At 36.5% G+C, this 23,572-nt stretch overlaps 2 protein-coding genes across 2 annotated transcripts; one reads left to right on the top strand and one right to left on the bottom strand.

Moving 5' to 3' along the window:
- Positions 1–9,648: 9,648 nt before the first annotated feature.
- Positions 9,649–12,586, top strand: LOC131643509 (ATP sulfurylase 1, chloroplastic-like). Its single transcript, XM_058913749.1, has 5 exons — positions 9,649–10,330; positions 11,087–11,492; positions 11,593–11,853; positions 11,941–12,027; positions 12,193–12,586. Exons 1-5 carry the CDS (start codon positions 9,825–9,827, stop codon positions 12,328–12,330), a joined length of 1,398 nt encoding a protein of 465 aa, XP_058769732.1. The 5' UTR covers positions 9,649–9,824; the 3' UTR covers positions 12,331–12,586.
- A 4,527-nt stretch (positions 12,587–17,113) lies between these two features.
- Positions 17,114–22,658, bottom strand: LOC131643510 (mediator of RNA polymerase II transcription subunit 31). Its single transcript, XM_058913750.1, has 6 exons — positions 22,501–22,658; positions 20,181–20,247; positions 18,525–18,622; positions 18,188–18,284; positions 17,988–18,066; positions 17,114–17,526 (listed from the first exon to the last, which is right to left on the bottom strand). Exons 2-6 carry the CDS (start codon positions 20,228–20,230, stop codon positions 17,242–17,244), a joined length of 609 nt encoding a protein of 202 aa, XP_058769733.1. The 5' UTR covers positions 20,231–20,247; positions 22,501–22,658; the 3' UTR covers positions 17,114–17,241.
- Between the last annotated feature and the right edge of the window lie 914 nt (positions 22,659–23,572).

Below are 23,572 nucleotides of genomic sequence, written 5' to 3' on the forward strand. Positions count from 1 at the left end.
AAACGGTCCAATAAAGCGCGGAGTTAACTTCTTTGACTTTAAAGCTCAACCAATACATGTCATAGGAGTAACTCTCATAAACACATGACCTCCCTCTTGAAACTCAAGTGTTTTCCTCCTTTTGTCATGATAACTCTTCTGACGACTCTGAGAAGCTTTCATCTTTTCTTGAATCATCTTAATCTTTTCCGTAGTATGTTGTACAATTTCTAGTCCAATCACAACACTCTCACCAGATTCATACCAACATAATGGAGTTCGACATCTCCTACCATACAACGCCTCAAACAGAGCCATACCAATACTCGAATGAAAACTGTTGTTATAGGTAAACTCAATCAAAGGCAGATAACTATCTCAAGCACCCCTCTTTTCCAGCACGCAACAAATCTTCCAACGACTGAATCGTCCTCTCAGTCTGTCCATCCGTCTGCGGATGATAAGCAGAACTTAATCTCAGCTTAGTACCCAAAGCCTTCTGCAAACCTTCCCAAAATCTCGACGTAAATCTCGGATCTCTGTCAGACACAATACTAAAAAAAAATACCATGTAGACTAACTATCTTCTCGATGTATAACTGAGCCAGCTTCGCCATCGAATAATCCATTTTCACTGGTATAAAATTTGCAGACTTCGTCAACCTGTCCACAACAACCCAGATAGCTTCACAATTCTTAACCGTTCTCGGCAAACCAGAAACAAAATACATTGATATGCTATCCCACTTCCACTCAAGAATAAACATCTGTTGCATAAATCCAGATGGCTTCTGATGTTCAACTTTTGACTTCTGACACGTCAAACAAGAAAATACAAATTCAGCAATTTCTTTCTTCATGCCAGGCCACCAAAACAGCTTTTTCAAATCATGATACATCTTGGTAGCACCAGGATGAATACTTAATCCACTTCGGTGTCCTTCTTCTAGAATACTCTTTCGGAGTTCAGCAACATCAGGAACACAAACTCTGTCTCCAAACCTCAATATACCATTCTCGTCAACCCTGAATTCACCTCCTTTACCTTGACTAATCAAAGTCAACTTATCGATCAATTCAACATTAGCTTTTTGACCCTCTCTGATCTCTTCAAGAATACCACTAGTCAGCTTCAGCATACCCAATTTAACACTAGTAGGAGTATCTTCGCATACCAAACTCAAATCTCTGAATTGTTCAATCAAATCCAATTCCTTCACCATTAGCATAGACATAAGTAAAGTCTTCCTACTCAATGCATCAACGACTATGTTTGCCTTACCAGGATGGTAATTCAAACCAAAATCGTAGTCTTTGAGGAATTCTAGCCACCTTCTCTGCCTCATATTCATCTCTTTCTAATCGAAGAGATACTTCATACTCTTATGATCACTAAACACCTCAAATCTCGAACCATACAAATAATGTCGCCACAGCTTCAAAATAAAAACCACAGCTACCAACTCTAAATCATGAGTCGGATAATTCCTTTCGTGCACTTTGAGTTGTCTTGACGCATACGCGACTACTTGTTGATTCTGCATCAGTACACCACCTAAACCCATCGACAAAGCATCACAATAAATAACAAAGCATTCTGTTGGATTCGGCAAAATCAATATCGGAGCACTTGTCAGCCTCTTCTTCAATTCTTGGAATCCTTCTTCACACTTTACATCCCAAATAAAAGCCTGACCCTTCCTAGTCAACTTAGTTAACGGTAATGCTAACTTTGAAAAGTCCTCTATAAACTTACTGTAGTAACCTACAAGACCAAGAAAACTACGAATTTTCGACACCGACTTCGGAGCTTACCACTGAGATACCGCTTCTATATTCGTAGGATCAACAGCGATACCATTCTTAGAAATCACATGTCCAAGAAAACTAACTTCATTCAACCAAAATTCACACTTTGATAATTTGGCGAAAAGTTTCTTCTCTTTCAGCAATTCTAACACAGTTCTAAGATGTTCCGCATGTTCTTCTTCGCTCTTGGAGTATACCAAGATATCGTCTATAAATACTACCACAAACTTATCAAGATAAGGATGGAAAATCCTATTCATATACTCCATCAAAACATCAGGTGCATTTGTAACTCCAAACGGCATCACCAAATACTTGTAATGCCCATACCTTGTTCTAAATGTCGTTTTCTGAATATCATCCTCCTTCACTCGAATTTGGTGATATCCAGACCTCAGATCAATTTTACTGAACACACAAGCTCCAACCAGCTGGTCCATCAAGTCATCAATCCTCGACAATGGATACCGATTCTTGATAGTAACCTTATTTAGTTGTCGGTAATCTACACACAATTTCATAGAACCCTCTTTCTTCTTTACCAACAATACCGGCGCACCCCACAGAGAAACACTTGGACGAATGAACTTCTTCTCAAGTAGCTCTTCCAGTTGTTTCTTCAGTTCGGCCAACTCTGATGGCGACATACGATATGGTGCCATCGACACTGGACTAGTTCCCGGAATCAATTCAATAGCAAACTCTACTTCTCTTTCTGGTGGTAACTCATTACATCTTCAGGAAAAACTTCCGGAAACTCACATACTACCGGTAATTCAGTATGTATTACCTTCTCCTTCAGGTCCATCATTGCGAACAACATGAACACCGTCGCACCGTCCTCAATGGCTTCTTTCACTTGCCTAGCCGTCATGTTCAGATCATCAACATCAACAACTTCAGGAAATATTACCGTCTTTGAAAAACAGTTGATATGAACACGGTTGAATTCCAACCAGTTCATTCCCAGGATGACATTAAGTTGTTTCAATGGAAGACACACTAAGTCCATTCCAAACTCTCTACCAAAAACATCAACAGGACAATTCAAACAAGCAGATGAAGTAGTTACTGAACCCGACGCAGGAGTATCAATAACCATGCTTCCATTTATTTCAGATATCTCTAAATTCAGCCTCTTAGCGCAATCCAAAGAAATAAAAGAATGAGTTGCTCCAGTATCTATAATTGCAACTAAAGGTGTGCCATGAATAAAACACGTACCTTTAATGAGTCTATCTTCTGGAGTAGTCTCTGACCCAGACAAAGCAAAAACCTTTCCTCCCGCTTGGTTCTTCTTCGGTTTAGGACATTGTGGGCTAATGTGACCTTCTTTGCCACAATTGTAACAAGTCACAACCTTCTTCTTACAATCAGCGGCAACATGACCCACTTCCTCACACTTGAAGCACTTTTTCTGGTTCAACTTGCATTCATTCCTACGGTGTCCAGCCTCACCACAGTTGTAGCACCTGACAAAAGCACTGGAGTCTCCTCCACTAGGCTTCTTCCAACCATTAGTCTTTGGATTACCTCTACCATACGGTTTACCTTTTTCCATAGGCTTCTTCCCTTTTCTGTCAACTAACTCGCGAGAGTGAGATGACTTCAGCTTAAGGTTATCTTCCTCGAAGATCTTGCTACAGTCCACCAAATCAACAAATCTCTGAATCCTCTTATACCTGATTCCTTGCTTAATCTCATCACGGAGACCATTCTCAAATTTGATGCACTTTGAGAATTCACTAGCTTCATCATTGTTGTAGTGAACGTAGTACTTCGCCAACTCAACAAACTTTGAAGCATACTCGGGTACCGTCATACTACCTTGAACCAGCTCTAGAAATTCAATTTTCTTTCAACCTCGTACATCCTCAGGGAAGTACCTTCTCAAAAATTCACTCTTGAACACAACCCAAGAAATATCCACACCATCAGCCTCCAGTTCAGCTCTGGTCGCCATCCACCAGTCATCAGCTTCTTCGGACAGCATGTGTGTATCGTACCTCACTTTCAGATTTTCAGCACAATCGATGACTCTGAAAATCCGTTCGATCTCCTTCAGCCACTTCTGAGCACCTTCAGGATCATGCGTACCCTTGAACAACGGAGGGTTGTTCCTCTGAAAATTCCCCAGTTGCCTATCAGCACCAATCCCTGCTCCTCCGGCATTTCCTCCCAACACACCAGCAATCATGCCCAGAGCCTCAGCGATGGCATCATCATTTCTTCCACCTCTTCCAGCCATTGCTCTGCTTAAATCACAACCAATTTAATCATAACAAAAGTATTGACAAGTTAACTCGCACTAGTCGCATACACAGGAAAGACTGACACTAAGACTCTAGTTATAACAACCTACTATGCTCTGATACCACTATTGTAACACCCCTTACTAAACCCCCGCGACAATTAATAAGTTTATTCAGAGTACATGAAAATAATGGTGCCAAAATTCATAATAAAATAAACATCATTCAGTTATGTCATGCATTCACTGAGGCATTCATCAACAAATAAAAATATTTCATGTTAACACAGCGGAAATTAACTCAAACGGATTAAGTTTAACATCTTTAAAACTAATCCTTCAAACATCAAAACATAACCAGAGTTATAAACCATAAACTCTAAACATCGCGTCCCCAGTGTTACAAATATTAGAGCATGACACCTGACGTTAAAAAAACTGACTCATGAGCTAATCCTCACCAAGTCGAACAACCTCTATCCTTAATCTGAAAATGACAACATGTAAGGGTGAGTCTCATCATAATTAACAAATGTTATAAGGCTATAAAGCAATAACACATCATAGTTGTTTCATTCATCCAATTGTTTCATAACAAACATTCAGACAAGTTTTATCATCACAAAACAATCAACCAACACATCATTAATAATTATAAGGGTTAAATGGTTTTCACCCCCTACATTAGTAGCGACATTTGATTTCCCCTATTAAAAAAAATTTAGTCTTCGCCCCTTAGAAAATAAGATTCTGTTTTCAGACACCCCCTATTCCATGTTTGGCTGACTGGGCTGGGAGAATCTTGCTGACTAGGCATTTGATTTACTTGTTTGGCTGACTGGACATATTGTATAAGCAAAACGCAATTAAAAATATTTCCATTCCCAGGATTCGAACCTGGGACTCTTAGGTAAACAAGAACCATGTGCAACTAACCGAGCTACTGCTTTTTCTTGATTTTTATTGTTTCAAACTCAACTTATATTTAACATGTTAATACTAACAATATATAACAATTGAACTAACAATATATAACAATATTTTGCTTATACAATATGTCCAGTCAGCCAAACAAGTAAATCAAATGCCCAGTCAGCAAGATTCTCCCAGCCCAGTTAGCCAAACATAGAATAGGAGGTGTCTGAAAACAGAATCATTTTTTCTAAGGGGCGAAGACTAATTTTTTTTAATAGGGGGGGAAATCAAATCTCGCTACTATTGCAGGGGGTGAAAGCCATTTAACCCTTATTATAACACTGGAATATATCCAATCATGTTATAAAAGTATGCATATGTATGAACTGACACTATGCATGTGGTACCAACATCATCAAATGGGAATAGCCCATGACCAATCCAACATCATCAAGATACGGCCCTGCCAGCACATATTCCACACAATGGGAATCATGCCCTTTACTGATCCAACACATCATCATGGATACAACATCATCGATGAATATGAATGAATGCAAACATACATGAACATACTTATACCATCGTCAAGTCTAATGAGTAACATCATCAGATACTCATTTCGTCATAATCATCATCATCATCAAGCACATTTATATATATATATATATATATATATATATATATATATGCATCATTCAATCACAATCACATCATTAATCATCAAATAAATTATTTCACAAGGTTCGTTTAGCTCAAAACGGCACACAAAACGGACCAACGGTCCAAAAGTTATACTTCTTTAAACTTTTCAAAAATGGTCTGTCGCTAACAGCACGCGGCGCCAACCTTGGTTCGCGGCGCGAACTGAGCGTCTCAAAACTCCTTGGCCCTCTGCCAAGTACTTCGCGGCGGAAACATGTGCTCGCGGCGCGAAACGAGAAAAGGAGTACGCCTTCACGGTGTAACCATGTGCTCGCGGCGCGTATTGAGTACATCAAAACTTCCTGGCTTTCTGCCAAGCAGTTCGCGGCGCCAACCTTGGGATGCGGCGCGAACTGACGATTTTCAGAAACCCCAAATCGCAGAAAAATAGCATTCTGCACATTCCAATCTCATTCAATTCATGCAGTACGAACTTAAGGAAATGGCATGCACATACAACACGAAATACACATCATAATACACCAATTACGCATCAATTGAGACCATAACAACACAAACATCATGGATTCAAACATAGGGGATCAAACATCATACAATTTGACTCAATCCCTAAATCTATCATATGACTCAATCGACCTGAATTCTACACCTATTCAGTATTATCAACCCCTAACCCGATAATAGATGCTAATCAGATAAGTCCCCCTTACCTTAGCCAAATTCTTGAATGGGTCTTCTTACTCTTTGGTTCTCCTTCACGTTCTTCAGTTCTCCCTCTTCTCACAACTTCTTATTTTCACGTTCTAATTTCTTTCCCCTCTTGTTTTCCTTATTTTATAAAACATAAAATAAATTAGTAATGGGCTCCTTCACAATTACACCCCCACCTTACTAATTCCACCACATGGCCCAATAACTTAACATTTTATAATTTTCCGCATAACTCGATAAAATGCTAATTTCCAATAATTAATTTAAAATTTAATTAAATTAATTAAATAAGAATTTTCGGGATGTTACAGTTCACCTCCTGGGAAAGTTTGAAATCATGGACTTACGCACAATAATTAAATGGTGGCTAGACGGTGGTGATTATCTCGCCATTTACCTAGGAGAGTTTTGGATATTATGTTTTCTTTTGTGGTTATTTTTAGACAATATTTATGACCTTTGTGAATTGTTTTGCACATTAGATGATGAAGGTTTCCACTGAGGAGAAAAGAAGAAGATGAGAAAAGATTCAGGCTGCTCGTGGGGAGACTGATGGTTCCTAGAGTCATTGAGAGGGATTCATCATCAAGGGGAGAAATAGGCGAGCATGTTAGATGGTTATTCAGATTATAACCATATCTTTATAGCTGAAGAAGATGTGCCTAAGATGATATTTCAATGTCCAGGTGCTTTGGGTACTTACGAATGGGTAGTGATGTCGTTTGGTATTAAAAATGTCGGGGCAACATATCAAAGGGCTATGAATTCAATGTTTCATGAATTTATTGAAAATTTCATGAAAATTTATATTGATGATATTGTTGTGAAGTCTTCCTCAGAAAATGGTCATCTAGACCATCTTCGACAATCTTTTGAAAGAATTAGGAAATATGATTTAAAGATGAATCCTTTAAAATGTGATATTGGTGTTCATGCAGGTGATTTTCTTGGTTTCTTTGTGTACAAAAAGGGTATTGAGATCAACCAAAATAAGACTAAGGCAATTTTGGAGCTAAAGGCGCTGTCAACAAAGAAGCGACTTCAGTCTTTACTAGGAAAAGTCAATTTCTTGAGAAGGTTCATTTCAAACCTAAGTGGCAAGACAGAGATCTTTTCACCACTACTTAGACTCAAGAATAATAGTGAATTCAAATGGGAAGAGGCATATCTACATACGTTTAATCAAATTAAAGATTACTTGATGAAGCCTCCCATACTATTACCCCCTAGTAGGAATAAAAGCATGAAGTTGTACATAGTTGTGTCTGATTCGACATTAGGAAGCATGTTAGCCCAAGAGGATGAGAATGGCGTTGAAAGAGCCATATATTGCCTCAGTCGAATCTTATTAGATGCAGAAACTGGGTATTAGGCAATTAATATCCCACTACCTATAAATTAGGAAATGATTATTATCTTGGAAATCGTAGCATAATTATGGCATTGACGTCAGTATTATGAAAGTCGAAATTATAAGAATTCAAAACGCCAATTTTCTCCTTAAAAGTTTTAGTCGGAATTGGCCTTTTGGGGGGGGGGGTAATTTTCTATCCCTGGATTTCAACTCTTTATTTTGTAATAGAATTTGGAAGCAGTTAAATCTATGTTATTCTCTATTTCAACAAAATGGACACATATTCGAAGGTGTAAGTTTCATGGGTGTTGCGCTTGGAAAGAAAAGACTTAGAAAAATTGATTTGTTTCTGTTAGAGTCAGTCGAAGATAATGGATAAGGCCAGACAGTTGTTTTGTCTAAAACACGTGGAAGTCTGGTAGGCAGAGGCTGCATGGTCGAGACACGTGTTGGCAGATGCTTAGTTGACCGTTAGGACAGTTTTTATTTTAGAAATTTATATAAGCAGTATTGTTTGTAGGTTTTAGGGTCCGCATTTTTACGTTACTAAAGAATACTTTAATTCTCTATGCAAAAAGTGAGAGACGAGTGTTACTCTCTGGAAATGTACGTATGCGTACCATTTTAATTATTATGCAATAGATTCCTTCTATTTTTAACAAATTCTTATTGCTTTTGGTACTTTCATTTCCCGTCGTTTTCTTTTGACTTTTCTCTCTTGTCATTTCCTTAAATTCTGTGTGTTGTTCTTTTCAATATTTTCTCTTTTATGCATTAAACACAAGTCAAAAATATTAAAAACACGGTATAGCACAATGAAGTTCTGGGATTTTCTAGTTGATCCTGCAAAGTAAACTTTAATAAGAAACTAGCGGCTGTTTACCAAAATTCAGGGTAAACAAATTGGTCCGCCCAGTGGGACCCTTTTGTGCTAGTATTTGTTCTTACCAAAATCATTGTTTTGAACTTTGTTTGTTGTCACAAAACAATGTTTTTGATTATGAATGAGATTAAGAAGTGGTAGACAGTTAAGTGAAATGTCTAACAACAATACAAATGCTTCTGATCCCTCTAGAAATAACGAGGATATTGTCCAAACCGGTACGCTTCCACAGACGTCAACGATTCTATCCCCTAGGTGTATCCACCGCTGTTTGAATGCAATACGCGGCCTTGCAATCCTTCTTTTTAGCTTCGGCTTGTGCAGTTTTCTGTGCGTTGGATGCATTTGCAGCCAGCACAGGAACTTCATTAGTAACCACTTCTAGAGTTTCATGAAAGCCAAACAGAGATTGCATCTGTTTTCTCCACTGCATCCAATTCTTGTCTTCAAGCATTGAATGAGAATTCAGAATGCCATTAGTACCATTCATCTTTGCAGCGATTGATTCACGTTCCCTGAAAACACGACCACTGGCGTGAAGTTCTTGAAAACACGATCAAAAACAATAACCAAAAGCTTTGGATACCAATTTGTTAGTGCGTGAGACACTTTTAGTGAGAAGAGAATAGATAAAATAAAAGAAAATAAGGATTATATTAATAAATTGAATTGTACAAATAATAATATAGACGATGACTATTTATATACAACTTGATTGAGCTTAAACTTACACAATTTAAATTATATTTATTATTATTATATTAGATTATGTTTAATATTATATCAATCAGAATAATACCTCAACATAATTTCCTTTGTAATATCTCTCAATTTAACCTAAGAATGATTTAATTAATTTATCATCCAAAAAAATCATTAAAAAATTTAAATATTGAGCAAGTGGGAGCGGCTAATACTAGTTACTACTATTCCAAAACGGAAGGAGAAATAAAATGAGACCACGAAATAAATAAGCAAAAAAAAAAGTGTCTAGATTCATTGAATTCAAACCGTCTCAATCAAATCGACCACTATATATAAAACACACAAACTCTTCTTTTTCTGTGCTACCTACGTTTGTGTCTTTCTATCTAAGATCACTGTCATCAAACACAACACAATTTTTTGTTTTTTAAATTCCATTAATTTTTTTGAATTACCCTTTTGTCCTCATTCACCCACTAGCAAAATCACCTTTTTAGTTTTATAAACCAAAACATCTTTCAATTCCAAAACCACCAAAAACACCATTTTCCATGGCTTCCATGGCTACCCTTTTCTCCAAAACCTCTCTCCCTTCGCACTCTTTAACCAAATCCTTCGACACCCATTTCGCTCCTTCCATAAGGGTCAACGTAGCTATCAAAAACAAGGCGAAAAACCATCCGAAACTCCGTGTTTCGAGTGGTTTGATTGAACCGGATGGTGGAAAGTTGGTGGAGCTTGTGGTGGAGGATGGTAAGAGGGATTTGAAAAAGGGTGAGGCTTTGTCACTTCCGAGGGTGAAACTTTCGAGGATTGATGTTGAATGGGTACATGTTTTGAGTGAAGGATGGGCCACACCGTTGGGTGGGTTCATGAGAGAAAGAGAGTTCCTCCAAACGCTTCATTTCAATTCACTAAGACTCGATGATGGGTCTTTTGTGAATATGTCTGTTCCGATTGTTCTGGCTATTGATGATGAGCAGAAACATCGGATCGGTGATTCTAAAAAAGTTGCTCTTTTTGATTCAAAGGGTAACCCTATTGCTATTCTGAATGAGTAAGATATCCCTTTTCCTCTTTCTGTTTTTTGTTTTCTTAAAGATTGGTTTGAAGGTTTCATTGTTTGATATGATTAAAGTTTCCATTTTTATTTTTTTAGCAGAGATATATGTAGGTTTAATTGGCTTCTTCAGCCATCTATAGGGTTTAATTGGTCAATTATTGATAGCTGTTTATTTGTTTGTATGTGTGTGTGATAAATTTGTATAATAGCAAATGGGGAGGGTTTGGAGGTCATAGATGGTCTGCCAACACCTCTGAAAAAAATGTGTGTCTGTCATTGTCCGAGTCTGAAACCGACACAGACACTCTAATTATGTTTAGTTTATTCACTTTTTTCGAATAATTAGCGGTGTCTGTGTCGGTGCTTCATAGCAGAGATGCAAAGATTGGGATTTTGGATATTCTGAGGATTAGGTCATTTTCAGGACATGTGTCCTTGTTTAATTTCTTTTTATTTTGTGTTAAAATGTTATGGTTGGTTGCATAGTCAACAAGTCATATAATGCCGTAATGATTTTGAGATAGGTTTCCTTTATTGTCAAACAATACTTCATGATAAGGTCTTTGACTCACAAAAACTTCTTGATAGTACCTTAACTTGACCAAATCAATACAAATAAAAGTTATATTTTGCTTTCAACTTTCTTGGGCACTTTTATATGCATAGTGATATTTATGTGTGATTTTCGTTCATTTTTTTAGTTGCTCCATTTGTTTCCTATAGCTTATGTTTTTCATGTGGTTATTTCAGCATCGAAATTTACAAGCATCCTAAAGAAGAAAGGATAGCCCGAACTTGGGGAACAACTGCCCCCGGACTACCTTATGTTGAAGAAACTATAACTAATGCTGGAGATTGGCTGATTGGTGGTGACCTAGAGGTTATAGAACCAATCAAGTATCATGATGGACTTGATCATTTTCGGCTGTCACCTTCAGAGCTCCGTGACGAGTTCACAAGGCGTAATGCGGATGCTGTGTTTGCCTTCCAGCTCCGGAATCCTGTCCATAATGGACATGCTTTGCTAATGACTGATACACGCAAGCGGCTTCTTGATATGGGTTACAAGAATCCAGTCCTCTTGCTTCATCCACTTGGAGGCTATACCAAAGCTGATGATGTTCCCCTTGATTGGCGAATGAAACAACATGAGAAGGTATGTCCCACTATTCTGTCGCACTATATCTATATGCTACGGATGGTTCAAATTGATTTTTCATAGAAAGTTTCACTTATATATTATAATCTTTCTTTAGGTACTTGAGGATGGTGTTCTTGATCCAGAGACAACAGTGGTGTCCATATTCCCATCTCCCATGCACTATGCTGGACCAACTGAGGTGCAGTGGCATGCAAAGGCTAGAATCAATGCAGGGGCAAACTTCTACATTGTTGGCCGCGACCCTGCAGGCATGGGCCATCCTCTTGAGAAAAGAGATCTATATGATGCTGACCATGGAAAGAAAGTATTGAGCATGGCACCTGGACTCGAGCGCCTTAACATTCTTCCTTTTAGGGTAAATACATGATGAACTTATTTTCTCTTTAATATGTCGAGTTTCACTTTGTAGGCCTTTTTGTTGATTATCTCGATTCGTTTGCAGGTTGCCGCATATGACAAGACTCAAGGTAAAATGGCATTCTTTGATCCATCAAGGCCCCAGGATTTCATCTTCATATCTGGCACAAAGGTATGTTTTTTTCTGTGATTATGCAACCTAAGGTTTTGTTTCCATTAGAATATGATGCACTGACATAGACGGAGTCACCAAACTTTACGGAGGACAATGACGTTGAAAAATCGACATTCGTTTCATATATGTAGTATCTTAACAAATGTTACTTTCATTTTGTAGATGCGCACACTTGCTAGGAACAAAGAAAGTCCTCCAGATGGATTTATGTGCCCCGGTGGCTGGAAAGTACTAGTCGATTATTATGATAGTTTAGTACTTTCAAGCAATGGAAAAGTTCCGGAAGCTGTTCCGGTGTAATGTTGTACTTTAATGTATACCCGATTGGGAGAAACCTTTAAGTTTATGTTTTCTCCTCTGCTAAGACACTGATTTCAGAAAGATCTTTGTTGCCTAATCCCTAATAAAATGAAAAGTTTGGGATGGCATTTGCATAGAGACACATTGCCTCTCTGTAAGTATGGCTTTGTAGTGTTGCCTCTTGCAGTTATAGTGCCACCTCTTTGTAATATATTATTGTGTGATTGTGCAAAGGATTTGGTTTGGTTTGTGTTTACATTCACTGTGATTTATACTATTAGTGTTTTCAGTGTGACGTGCTATTGATTCAAATCTTGAACTTGTGTTAGTATTAAACTATATGATATCAGACTATATTTGTTATATCCTTAGATTTGGAGGAGGAAACCATGGCTGTAGGTAGAGGGATACATTGGAAAATTAGTAAAATAGAAAGAGAAGTAAATTCTAGAAAACCATGAATCTTGCACTTGGACAAAAAAGATGGGTGATGGGACCAGACGACCAGTCCATTAGGTTGGGTGTCTGGAGTTCACAGCATGTTGAACCTTCCCCCATGGGACCAAGATAGTGAAAACAGAGGCTAAGACAATTGTTCATAAATGGAGGCTCTGTCTTTCCATCAGTGAGATTTTGGGGGATCTATTTTTGTTTTCTACAACCAGTGGAACATGAAGACCAAAATAGATTTCAACTGGGAGGACAGGTTGTTTTGAATTGGAATGATAGAACATAAATGATTTGAGATGGAATGTGAGAACATAAATGATAGAGAGCATCTTATAACATTGCAATTATGAATGGAGTATTCTCAAATGTGAGGAAGAAAGAAAGAAAACAATTGAAGGAGAGATTCTCTCATATTCTATGATATTTTGTTCATAAAGTATTATTTCTGTACCAACAAAATATTGGATTCCTAACAAAAGGTTTCTTGGGAGAACAAAATGAGTAAGAAATGTGAATTGTTTTCCATATTATTATAGTGTGGAACATAAATGATGGTGTATTTGTATTGATGAAGGTCGTCGTAGAAGTTCTTTAAAACAATGGTGCAAATCTTTGGTAAGTGGAGCGAAGGGTGGATATGTAATGTTAGTACTCCAACGTCTAATCTTTGGTAGGTGGAGCGAATGGTGCATATGTAATGTTAGCACTTCAACGTCTAAGTCAGTGAGGTTATAGAAGTGTAACTTTTAAGAGTGAATGAAATTTTATCTGTTATGTTGCAGAATTGAGCTTATATATGGTCGACGGTTGAAACCATTTTAAGTATATGTGGTATGTTGGATTAGATTTGACGATTCATTTCTCGTGGCTTGGCTTTAGTGTGATGCCTCGTGGTGAGGATGAACCTGTTCGTTTGGCGCGGACAAGAATATTATGGGTTGGGTTTTTGTATTGGACCAAGTCCATGCTACTAGGCATGGAAATAGGATTGTGACAAAATTAATGAGACCGCCCTCTTGGCCTTCTTATTGAGGAAGATTCGGAGGTATGTTGAATGAGAGCAAATAACCTTGAGAATACGCACATTAAATGCTAGTATGGTAATTGGAACATTCCGCGACACACATTTTTCATGTAGCCTTAGGCTCCTGAAATAAAGGGGTGGTGACGTCGCCATAGCACTTAATTGCACTTAATAATTGTTACATAACCAAGGTTAATCTTGGGACGTATATTGCGCCTCCTGGGGCTCTATTGATTTATGGTCGTAGATTTGTGCTCTCCAGTTATATATAAAATGGGTAGAGTGCATTCAGTTTCTCTTTTCGCTCTTCTTGCATCAAAGTTTCACACCTTTAGTCATTTCATTAACTTATGTTTTTGCCCTTTTTTCTTTCGGTCATCGTCTTCATTTGTGCAATGTTTGTGGGTTTTTGAGGATCTATTTCCCGTGTCCTCAATTTGAACCCTGCATATCCTTAATGTACATCTTTTTTCTTTATCATTATAATTGTTTCCATTTATTTCTAGCCACCAATATAGAAAACCCGAACAATCCCTTTGTTGACTTGTCGAGTGAGGGTGATATAAGTGACACCTTCTCACAAACTAGAGTGATAAAGCCATAAATACTGGAGGTGTCTCCTTTAGCTGTGAGGTATCCTATAGAGATCAAGAATATCTGATGTAATGGAGAGTTTTAATGAGGATGTGGAAGAATTGGAGGGTCTCTATAACTCGGGGAACTTTCAGACGAACATAGGTGAATATGAGGAGAACAACCTCTTTAGGATTGACAGACATTATGGAAGTTGGTCGTGGTTTTGCTTTCTATGAGCTTCACAAGCCAGACCTAGAGACTATAGAAGAGTGCATGAATGAATCGAAGGCTCGTGTTTACATTTAAGCCTTTAAGTTTCAACACGACCGTAAACTTAGTGATAATGAAGTTAGATGGTGGATTGAGTCTCAATCGTGTTCCCGCACTCATGTCATAATTCTTTACTTCTTGAAAAAGAGGAATATAAGGTACGAAGGGGACAATATGCTCTTCAGTTCCTTGTTGATGCATACCAATATTCTTGGAAGGAAAAATATGTTTTAGATGCAACGTTCGTCTTCAACGAGGCACGTCGGATATATAATTCCTACTGAGATGTATGTCCATTTTCTGACTAGGTAGTTTCTTGCGTAGACCATGGTAAGAAATTATAATGTCACTTTGATGGGTGTAAGTTGTCCCTTCATGAACGTTTGTTCTCTAAATTATGTTGAGGCTCCCCGTCATTGAATTCAAAGTTAGAATTATGAATCATTTGAAAATTTTCCCTTCGCAAGTGCACCTAATAGGCTAGACTTATGTCAAGGTATTCCAACATTAGTGTGAATATATAAATCGTGTCCACACTTTAGAATTGTTCTTCTATGTTTTCAATGTACAACGCACCTCGGCCACAGCAAAGCGAGACCAATGATTACTCTCCTTTTGAAAAGTGAAGAAAGTGTTTAAAATTTATATGGATAGTGTCCAGAATTTTAAGGATATATACTACTTGGCTACTCCCTTCAATTGCGAGGACCGATCCCTTGGGTAATAGAGTATGCCCTAAGTGTACCTTGACGTCACCTCTACCTGCTTCGTCAGTCTTGAAATGTGTGGACAAGTTCCCTAAGTGGTGGAGGAACAATACTTTTTGAAGGTTCTGATCATGTATTCCTTCAAATCTGGTGATTTGTCCCATGAGGAGGAAGGTTTAAAGACCAATTTTGTTGAATTTTTGAAAAGTTTAGGATTTGCAAACGGAGACACCCCCCTTCGATGGTCTGGTACCAAGATACAGTATTCTGTACATAGACACTTGGTCGTTGGTAGAGGCGGCCACCAAAGAAGAGAGACAAATAATATTTGATGAGGAGAGGAACCTTTATCTTATGTCTTATTTTTATTATTGTTAATTTTCACTTTACATATTCACTATTAAGTGCTTTCATTGTCTTGCAAATACCATATGGGTCCTCGATGATATGATTTTAATGAGGAATGGTCTCAACAAAAGCACTGCTCTTCCTCCACCTCATCCCCCATAAATATAGTGGAAACGGTCGCATATGTTCAAAAAGAGACTGAGAAAAAAAAGGTTATCAACAGATTTCGGACTTGCCAAAGGATAAGTCTAAAGGAGCCATGTCAAAGGACCATCGATATGAGTTCCCCTTCCTCTTAAACCAAGAGCAATAAATCTAATTACCGAACGAATAAGATAAAAAAGTTATTTAGGATGGGCTGGACCTAAAGAGGCTCAAGACCGAGATATTAAAAACTGGAGAGTTAACTATAAGAGGAACCCAAAGTGCACCACCCTCTTATTCTATGGAGTTTTTCCTTCTCGTAGCACTTATAGAACCGCCAAAGACATTTAGACCAACTTCTTAGATGGTGATTATGATTACTTCATTCGCACGACTTAGTTAGGTTGAAGGAAAGTAATTGTTAAAATATCTTACTACTTGCATCAGACGGCCGTTGCATTAGATATGGCACGAACGAGAATATTCTGACTTGGACCTTAATGTATTGGGTCAATCTTGTTGGAATTTTGGCAAGCCTAAAACACATATATTGTTCTCTATTATATACTAGTCTAATGACTCGAATGTGCTCTCTTAGTAGCATATGCTCCAAACATTAATTAATGTAATGTTTGTGTATAAAATATCAGTGGAAATCTTCATTCAATAATTATGGCTACAAAAACACGAGGGGCCAAGGAATATGGATCGCTTCTTTTTTAAAACCTACAAAAAAAACAGTGTACGAACTTAAAATAATTGTCTTAATTGTAACAGTCTCAACAGATTCAACTGCTTATATCAAAGTGTACTGCATAATGTGATGTGAGTAATATATTTTTGTAATGTGCCAACTACCTAAATGACATGTGTCACTCTGTTAGTAATTGGACAACATAAAAGATTGTGTTGAATTTCTATTTTCCAATGGATTGTCGTGTCATCTGAGATTGTTGTCTCGTCATAAAATGACATCCACCTTAACTTAAAATGTTTAACAATTGGACAAAGCATCAAAACATAATTTCATTGATTAGAAATGATTAACCTAAAATGTACTTGAGGACTTTTTCCCCCCTAACAAAACTTTTTTCACAATTGGTGTAAAAAACTTTTACACATCTAGTATAACAAAGTAGTAGAATAATCAAATATGATTACATGCATTTGCAAAACTTTTAATACTAACAGATGACAGAGTATACAAATAAACTTTTTCAATTGAAACTACCATGAAATCACCAATCTATCAAACTATAATGACTAAACAATCACTTTGATCCTTAAATGTATGAAACAGTTTCATTATACATTTTGAATTTGTCATAAGTATCGAAACATAAAACTAAACTGACTAAAAAGCTTAGGTGAAAATAACAGTAATAAAAGCGCTCACTTTCTTTTCCTTTTATCAACTGTAGGATTCCTCATGTCATTTTTTGCAAGACTAGAACCAGAAGGGACACCATATGGCATTGGAGAAGGAGCTTGAGTAGAAGATGCTGTCACAGCAACGTTCGTAGCAGGTGCTGGTGGTAGTGCAGGCACAGGTGGCTGAGGTTGAGTTGAAGCAGGAAGTGCAGCACTAGGTTCTGGAAGTGGTTTTGGTAAAATGTGTTTTAGCCGATTGTTCCTATAGTTCTTCCAGAAATAGAACTGCTGCCTATGCGTCAATTCCTAAAATAGAGATAGATTTCGGTCAATCCAAGAAACACAAGGCAAAGCAAATCTTCTTTAACTTAATTATTTCAAAGTGAAATGCAAATAATCTGGCTTGATTCATCTATGTACAAAAATAACCAAGTAAACATTTATTAGTGACATAAGATAGATACAGCCAGCTGAGAATCAAACCAATTCTCATCAATACCTATCACGTCACAGTTTTGCAAATACAACAATAGACTGCAGATTTCACTACTGAGACTGACAGATTGTTCAAGAAAATTGACGCAGAATCCATATCTACTTGTGTCTCAATTTATGCAATTTAAAGCAAAATTTGGTATATAAGATTTCTATTTAAAAATGATAGAGAATGGTGAAACATATCAATCACATGAACACTTTAATGTAATATGAAATCCAGGAGAAATCATGATTTTGTAAAAGAATAGAAAGATGTCGTCACTATTTACCTTATTGACAGGATGTGCCATTGCATTGCGAAAATTTGCATTTTGAAGAAGCTCGAGAAAATAGAGGCAGTGAGGATACCTAGCATTTGCCAAAATTGAGCAATTAAATCAGAAAGAAACCAATTTGAACAAAGCATCACTATAACATAACATAATCCGTCCTCCCAGCTTCAGTGGATCAATAAGAAGATAATGCTTACATGATAAATTTAATATATTCAGGGCGATTCCAATATTGAAGATACTTTAAGTACCCAATGAATGCTTCATCCTCAAAATTTCGGTTCTGAGCCAAATCTGTTCAGAAGTGTATTAGAAAAAGGACAAAACAATGACAAGGTATAGATTTTTTTTTGTCAAAAAAGGGGGATTTCATTAACATGAAGATAAACTACAATGTATTTCAAGGAAAGGTGTATTCCTCTAACAAAACTCAATATCTAGTCCTGAATAATCTGTAGTATAACAGCCACATGTGTAGCTATTACTTAATGAAGCAGAAACTCTTAAAGCATGTTGATAAAATAAAAATCATACAGTGGATGTAGGTAGGATTAGCAAGGCATTGAACAAATTCCAGCTCAAGCAAAAACCTCTGCCTCCCATCATCTGGATCCTTGTATATATTTTTTGGCCTAAAGAAAAAGAAACCATCAGCCCTTAATTGCAGTTCAACAGGTCCAACTAATCCCAAAATTGTACGTCTTTAACGAAAAAGGTAATTGATTAAGACAGAAAGAAATTAACATTTGTACTGTAAGGAAAGGCCTTGTAAAGAGCACAAATTTCACACTGAACAAAACATAAACAACATTGGCTATTACTAATCTCTGCTGGATGACTTATACTCATAACTATTCTAGCATAAAATGCCTCTTCCTTATGTCTTTGTACCGTAAACTAAATTTTCAAACTAATGCCTGATAGGCCCATTATAACGTACGTCGGTCATTAAAGGGGAGCAAGGAGCAAAATGATCAAAGGGACTGTCTGCTGTCTCAACCCAGCCCAAGGAGAATAAAGGGCCAAAAGAAGTGGCTCTCCAAGTTTATACAGGGAAGAAAGATGTATGAAGGGGAACAACAAAAATCAGAGACAGATAAAACAGTTAGAGGATGAATCACAGAAGGGACGCATGATAATTGACGAGTGGAGAATTATAGAATAAAGTTCTACTGTGCCGCACTTTTAGGAATTCATTTCTGCATTTTTTACCATCAATACATCTTTCCTGATTTAGCTCTTGCCTGTTGTCTTTTGGATTGGCCAGTCTCTATTTTATCAAGTTGGCATCCTGGAAGAGTATAAAAAATACATGAAACAAATGGATGAAACAGGAAGGTAATTGACAGGAAAAGGGGCATGTGATGGACACTCTAATGCTTGAAGTGAGAGCATCTGTTGACTTGTCATACAAGGGTTGATGATGGCAAAGAAGTGGGGAGTAACAGAGGAAGGGAAAACATTCTTCACAAGGGCTAGGCCTCACCACCATTAACCAATTTTGTCACATTCTAACCCATACCTTGTAACTATATGGAAATGATCTCATATTTCCCTCTATGTTAGAAAGATAAAATGCAAGAAAATGAGAGAAAGTTTGATTTTCAGAATTCATTATAATGGGTTGAATGATTACAATGATACTACTATTGTATTTATAACAAATACAGAGTGTAACAAACTCTAACTAACTTAAAACTTGAAGAACAAGTTACTCACTCTAACTAACTAGAAGCTTCCCCAACAGAAGCTATTAACAATAGAGAAAGCCAGCTGTCATAAGACAGCTATAACAACGACAGCTATAACAACTAAGCTAACAGAGGCTGGGCTCAAGGCCCAGTCTATACACTATCTCTAACATGCTACACGCTCTCATTGCCATTCGTCCCTTCTATTATTCCTCCTCTAACTGTTTGCTCCCACAACAACTTCTGTTGTTCCCCTTGATATGTCTTTCTTCTTTCTTGTATAAACTTGGAGGCCTGTTCTATTTGGCCCCTTACTCTCCTCAGGTTGGATTGAGATAGCAAACCCACCCCTTTGCACACTTTTCCCCTTTGCTCCCCTTCTACGATATACTATCGTTTTATTGGGCCTATCAATACCAAACACAGCCTTAAAAATATGTGGCCATGATAATGTGATATTCAAGACAGGGAAATTAAAAAAGATGAAAATTATGCTTACGGTGAAGGTGGGGTATCTGTTGGACTATCGCTTTCCATTTTAGAGGCCATGGAATCAGAATCCTCAACTACAAGAACAAAAACACACATAATTAGTAAAACATAATTAACAGGATTAGAACTTGGAACTTCTATATGACCAAGATTGCCGCCTTTGATTTTTGATTTAGAAAGCTAAACCAACCCAAATTAGAGCACCAATTTTATGAATTAAGATGGAGTTGAGATGTATGAATGTTTCAGGGAATTACAACATTGTTGTCTGAGACATGCCACCAACGCAATCAAGACAAACCACTGAGTCATTGGTTATACCAATATATATTTTAAAAAAATCAATACATATATCCGCTATTATTGATGCCATTTCAGCTCAAAACCAATTTTTAATACCCAGAGTGTAAAGCTTAAGTTGCATAGCCATGGGAATATCAAATCTATAGAAGTATTTTGGCTTGCAAATCAACTGTACCAGGCTGTATTTTCTAGACTAGATTGTTGCCAAAGAATGAAAGGAAACATAAAACAATTATGTAATGCCTTGCTACTTGTAAAACTAATAACAGTAAAATATGTTATCATGTGTTAAGGCATGGAATTAGATATTACAAGGTTTCCCATGGCATCAAATACAAGACAAAAAATGATCAACTTAAATACATGTGCAATCAGTTGTCCAATAATAATAATTAGCCAGTAAAATTACGTCGTATGAGTAGACCTTTGACACCATAATTATGTGGTTAGTTATGGACATGGTTTCAGTTCATTACTGTGCTGTTAATATCAGTCCGGACCCAAAAATGTTATAGTGGATAGTCGCTATTGTGAAGACAAAAACAATGCACATAGTTAACATAATACTCAAAAATAGAAAAAACACACACAACTAAAGGGACAATCATACTTAATAATTATAAATCAACTTTGTTATTTCCCATCCAGGGTTATTATTAGTGGATTGCGGAAAATAGCAGATTGCCAAATATGAGAAATAGCGTACAACATAGCAGGTAAATAGCAGAAGCCGCCGCATGAGAAATAGCGGATACATAGCAGAAACCACGTGAGAAATAGCGGATAGCATAGCAGGTAAATAACAGAAGCCACAAAGCGGTTAAAATACAAATAATTGTATATAAAATAAAGCATGTTGCACACAAATAAAAGCTTCATGAACATAATTTAAATAGTAACCAGCATAAAAGCGGTTATTTGAGGTGGAGGCAGAGGCGGTGAGTTGTTTCTTTATCTAGGTTCTGATAGTGAGGTTTTATTGTTTTAGACTTTTAGCCTTATAGGTATTATATACAATACCTACTATCCGACTCACCACTTTCGCTTTCGTACTTTTTTTTATGTTTTAAAAAAGGAAAATACTGTTTGTTACGAAAGCCAAACAACCGAACCGCAAGAATTACACTAACCCTATCCCATGTTTCCGTCAAAAGCCACATTTATACTTTTCTTTAAATAGCCACTTTGCCCATTGTGTAATTCGCTTCGTACTAAATAGCACACCTCTTTAGAAAAATCGACCACCAATTAAGGTTTGGTGATTTTTTTAATGTTATAAAAAGTTTGGATACGGCTAAAAGACCTAACTCTGATATTCATTACGTAACGACATAACCCATATATCAAAACACGCCGATATAGTGCAAATATCAGAGTTGACACGGCATCTCGATCCTGGCTATCCCAAATTCCAATACTTAATAGCGGTATAGCATTTTAACAATGATGTTCCCAACTTCCCATCATAATCAAGATCTAATTTGTAAAAGTATTCAAAATGACAAAATAATTTCTATCAGTAAATAGAATAACAAACCATTAATATAAAGAGAATCACAAACCCTAAACCTAAACAAAGCTAGAATACATTATCAAAGACAAAAGAGAATCAAGAAGAGGAGAACAAAAGCCTTTGCAGACAAACAGAACAAGAAGAACAACGATTGCAGAACACGAAACAGAGAAGAATAACAAAGAATAGCAACCAGAATTGAAAGATAAAATTAATTGAGTTGGCACAAAAAGCACTTTCACTTTAAGCCTTAATCTTCCCCTGGAAAATCACTTAAAATTAACTGAATTTGCACAAAATCACTTCCACTTGGAGCCTTAATGTTTATCAATAAAAAAATTGAGTTGAACCCAAAGTGTAGTGAAGATCTATCATGAAAACATAGAACAATGGAAATTTATAACAATCTACTAGATGGTCAGATGATTATTGATGATAGAGTACCAAAGTAGAAGCGCTTTTTTACATCGAAAATCGCTTCCGAGAAAAAAATATTAGTAAAAGAAGAAACCTGGATGAGTTTTTCGGTGTTTCCGGCGCCGTCGAGAAACTCTGCCTCCGTTTTCCGGACAGAGGTGAGTTAGGTGCTTCTACTCCAACTTGTTTCTGTTACTACAAGCTTCTAAGTTTTGTTGCATTTGTATTTTCTTTTTCAATTTTTATTTTTTATTTTTTAATTGTTGATATTTTTTTAAGCAAGTGATGGGCCTATATGTTTTTTAAACCACTTTTTGACAGAATCTTTTTATCTTAAATATAATCAAGTTTGTAGAAATCTATTATAGATAGAATAACAATATGGAAATCTTTAAACAAATTTTTATCCTGTTTGACATATGATATTTATTGACATAATGAATTTTATTTTCGTGATCTTTGAGTTATCGGATTTTTTATTTTAATACAAGTCAAATTTTGTCAATTTAATTCAAAATACAAAACACCTATCAATGTATACAAAACTCAATTCATTATAAGTTTTCTATTGATTCTTCAAAACATGTATGTTATGTAGATATTTTTTAATCAATGTATTTGAGAGAAGATGACTACAAAATATTATAAAGAACCGGTGTTAGAGTGTTTGAATATATAGTGTTCGCGGATCGATTTGGTTAGGTTTTGAGAAAATTTAATGTCTAAACCAATAAAAAATATGGATTGTTTTAGATTGAATTTTTACATTTTTTTTATAAAATCCAAACAGAACCAAACCAAAAAATAACTGGTTGGTTTGGATTAGATTGATTGGATATATTAGAAACAAATGTGCAAAAATATTTTTAAAAACTATCTAATTTGCATTAATTAATTTTTCATAATAATATAAAATTTTTAATTTTTTTTTCCTGAGAATGTAATAAATAGAGTTTAATTTTTTTTTCTTCTTCAAGTTGAATATCTTATACTAACTTCCATGATAATGATGATATTAATATGGTCGGTTCGGATAGACGGGTTCGCGGGTAGAATTTTAGAAATTCGTTGCCCAAACAAATTAACACCGAGTTTCATTGGTTTGGTTCGTTTTTTTCCCGAACTAAAAAAATGTCCGACCTAAACACTATGGTTTGGTTTGGATT

This window comes from Vicia villosa, linkage group LG1 (assembly GCF_029867415.1).
Source record: "Vicia villosa cultivar HV-30 ecotype Madison, WI linkage group LG1, Vvil1.0, whole genome shotgun sequence".
NCBI lineage: Eukaryota > Viridiplantae > Streptophyta > Magnoliopsida > Fabales > Fabaceae > Vicia > Vicia villosa.

Bases quoted from the DNA above. Each gene is read 5' to 3' on its own strand.
- LOC131643509 (XM_058913749.1), top strand. From the start codon at position 9,825: ATGGCTTCCATGGCTACCCTTTTCTCCAAAACCTCTCTCCCTTCGCAC. The intron at 10,331-11,086 runs GTAAGATATCCC...TGGTTATTTCAG, and splicing joins CCTATTGCTATTCTGAATGA to CATCGAAATTTACAAGCATC. The intron at 11,493-11,592 runs GTATGTCCCACT...ATCTTTCTTTAG, and splicing joins GAATGAAACAACATGAGAAG to GTACTTGAGGATGGTGTTCT.
- LOC131643510 (XM_058913750.1), bottom strand. From the start codon at position 20,230: ATGGCCTCTAAAATGGAAAGCGATAGTCCAACAGATACCCCACCTTCA. The intron at 18,623-20,180 runs GTAAGCATAATT...CTTTTTCTTTAG, and splicing joins ACAGATACCCCACCTTCACC to GCCAAAAAATATATACAAGG. The intron at 18,067-18,187 runs GTAAGCATTATC...GGCAAATGCTAG, and splicing joins GAATATATTAAATTTATCAT to GTATCCTCACTGCCTCTATT.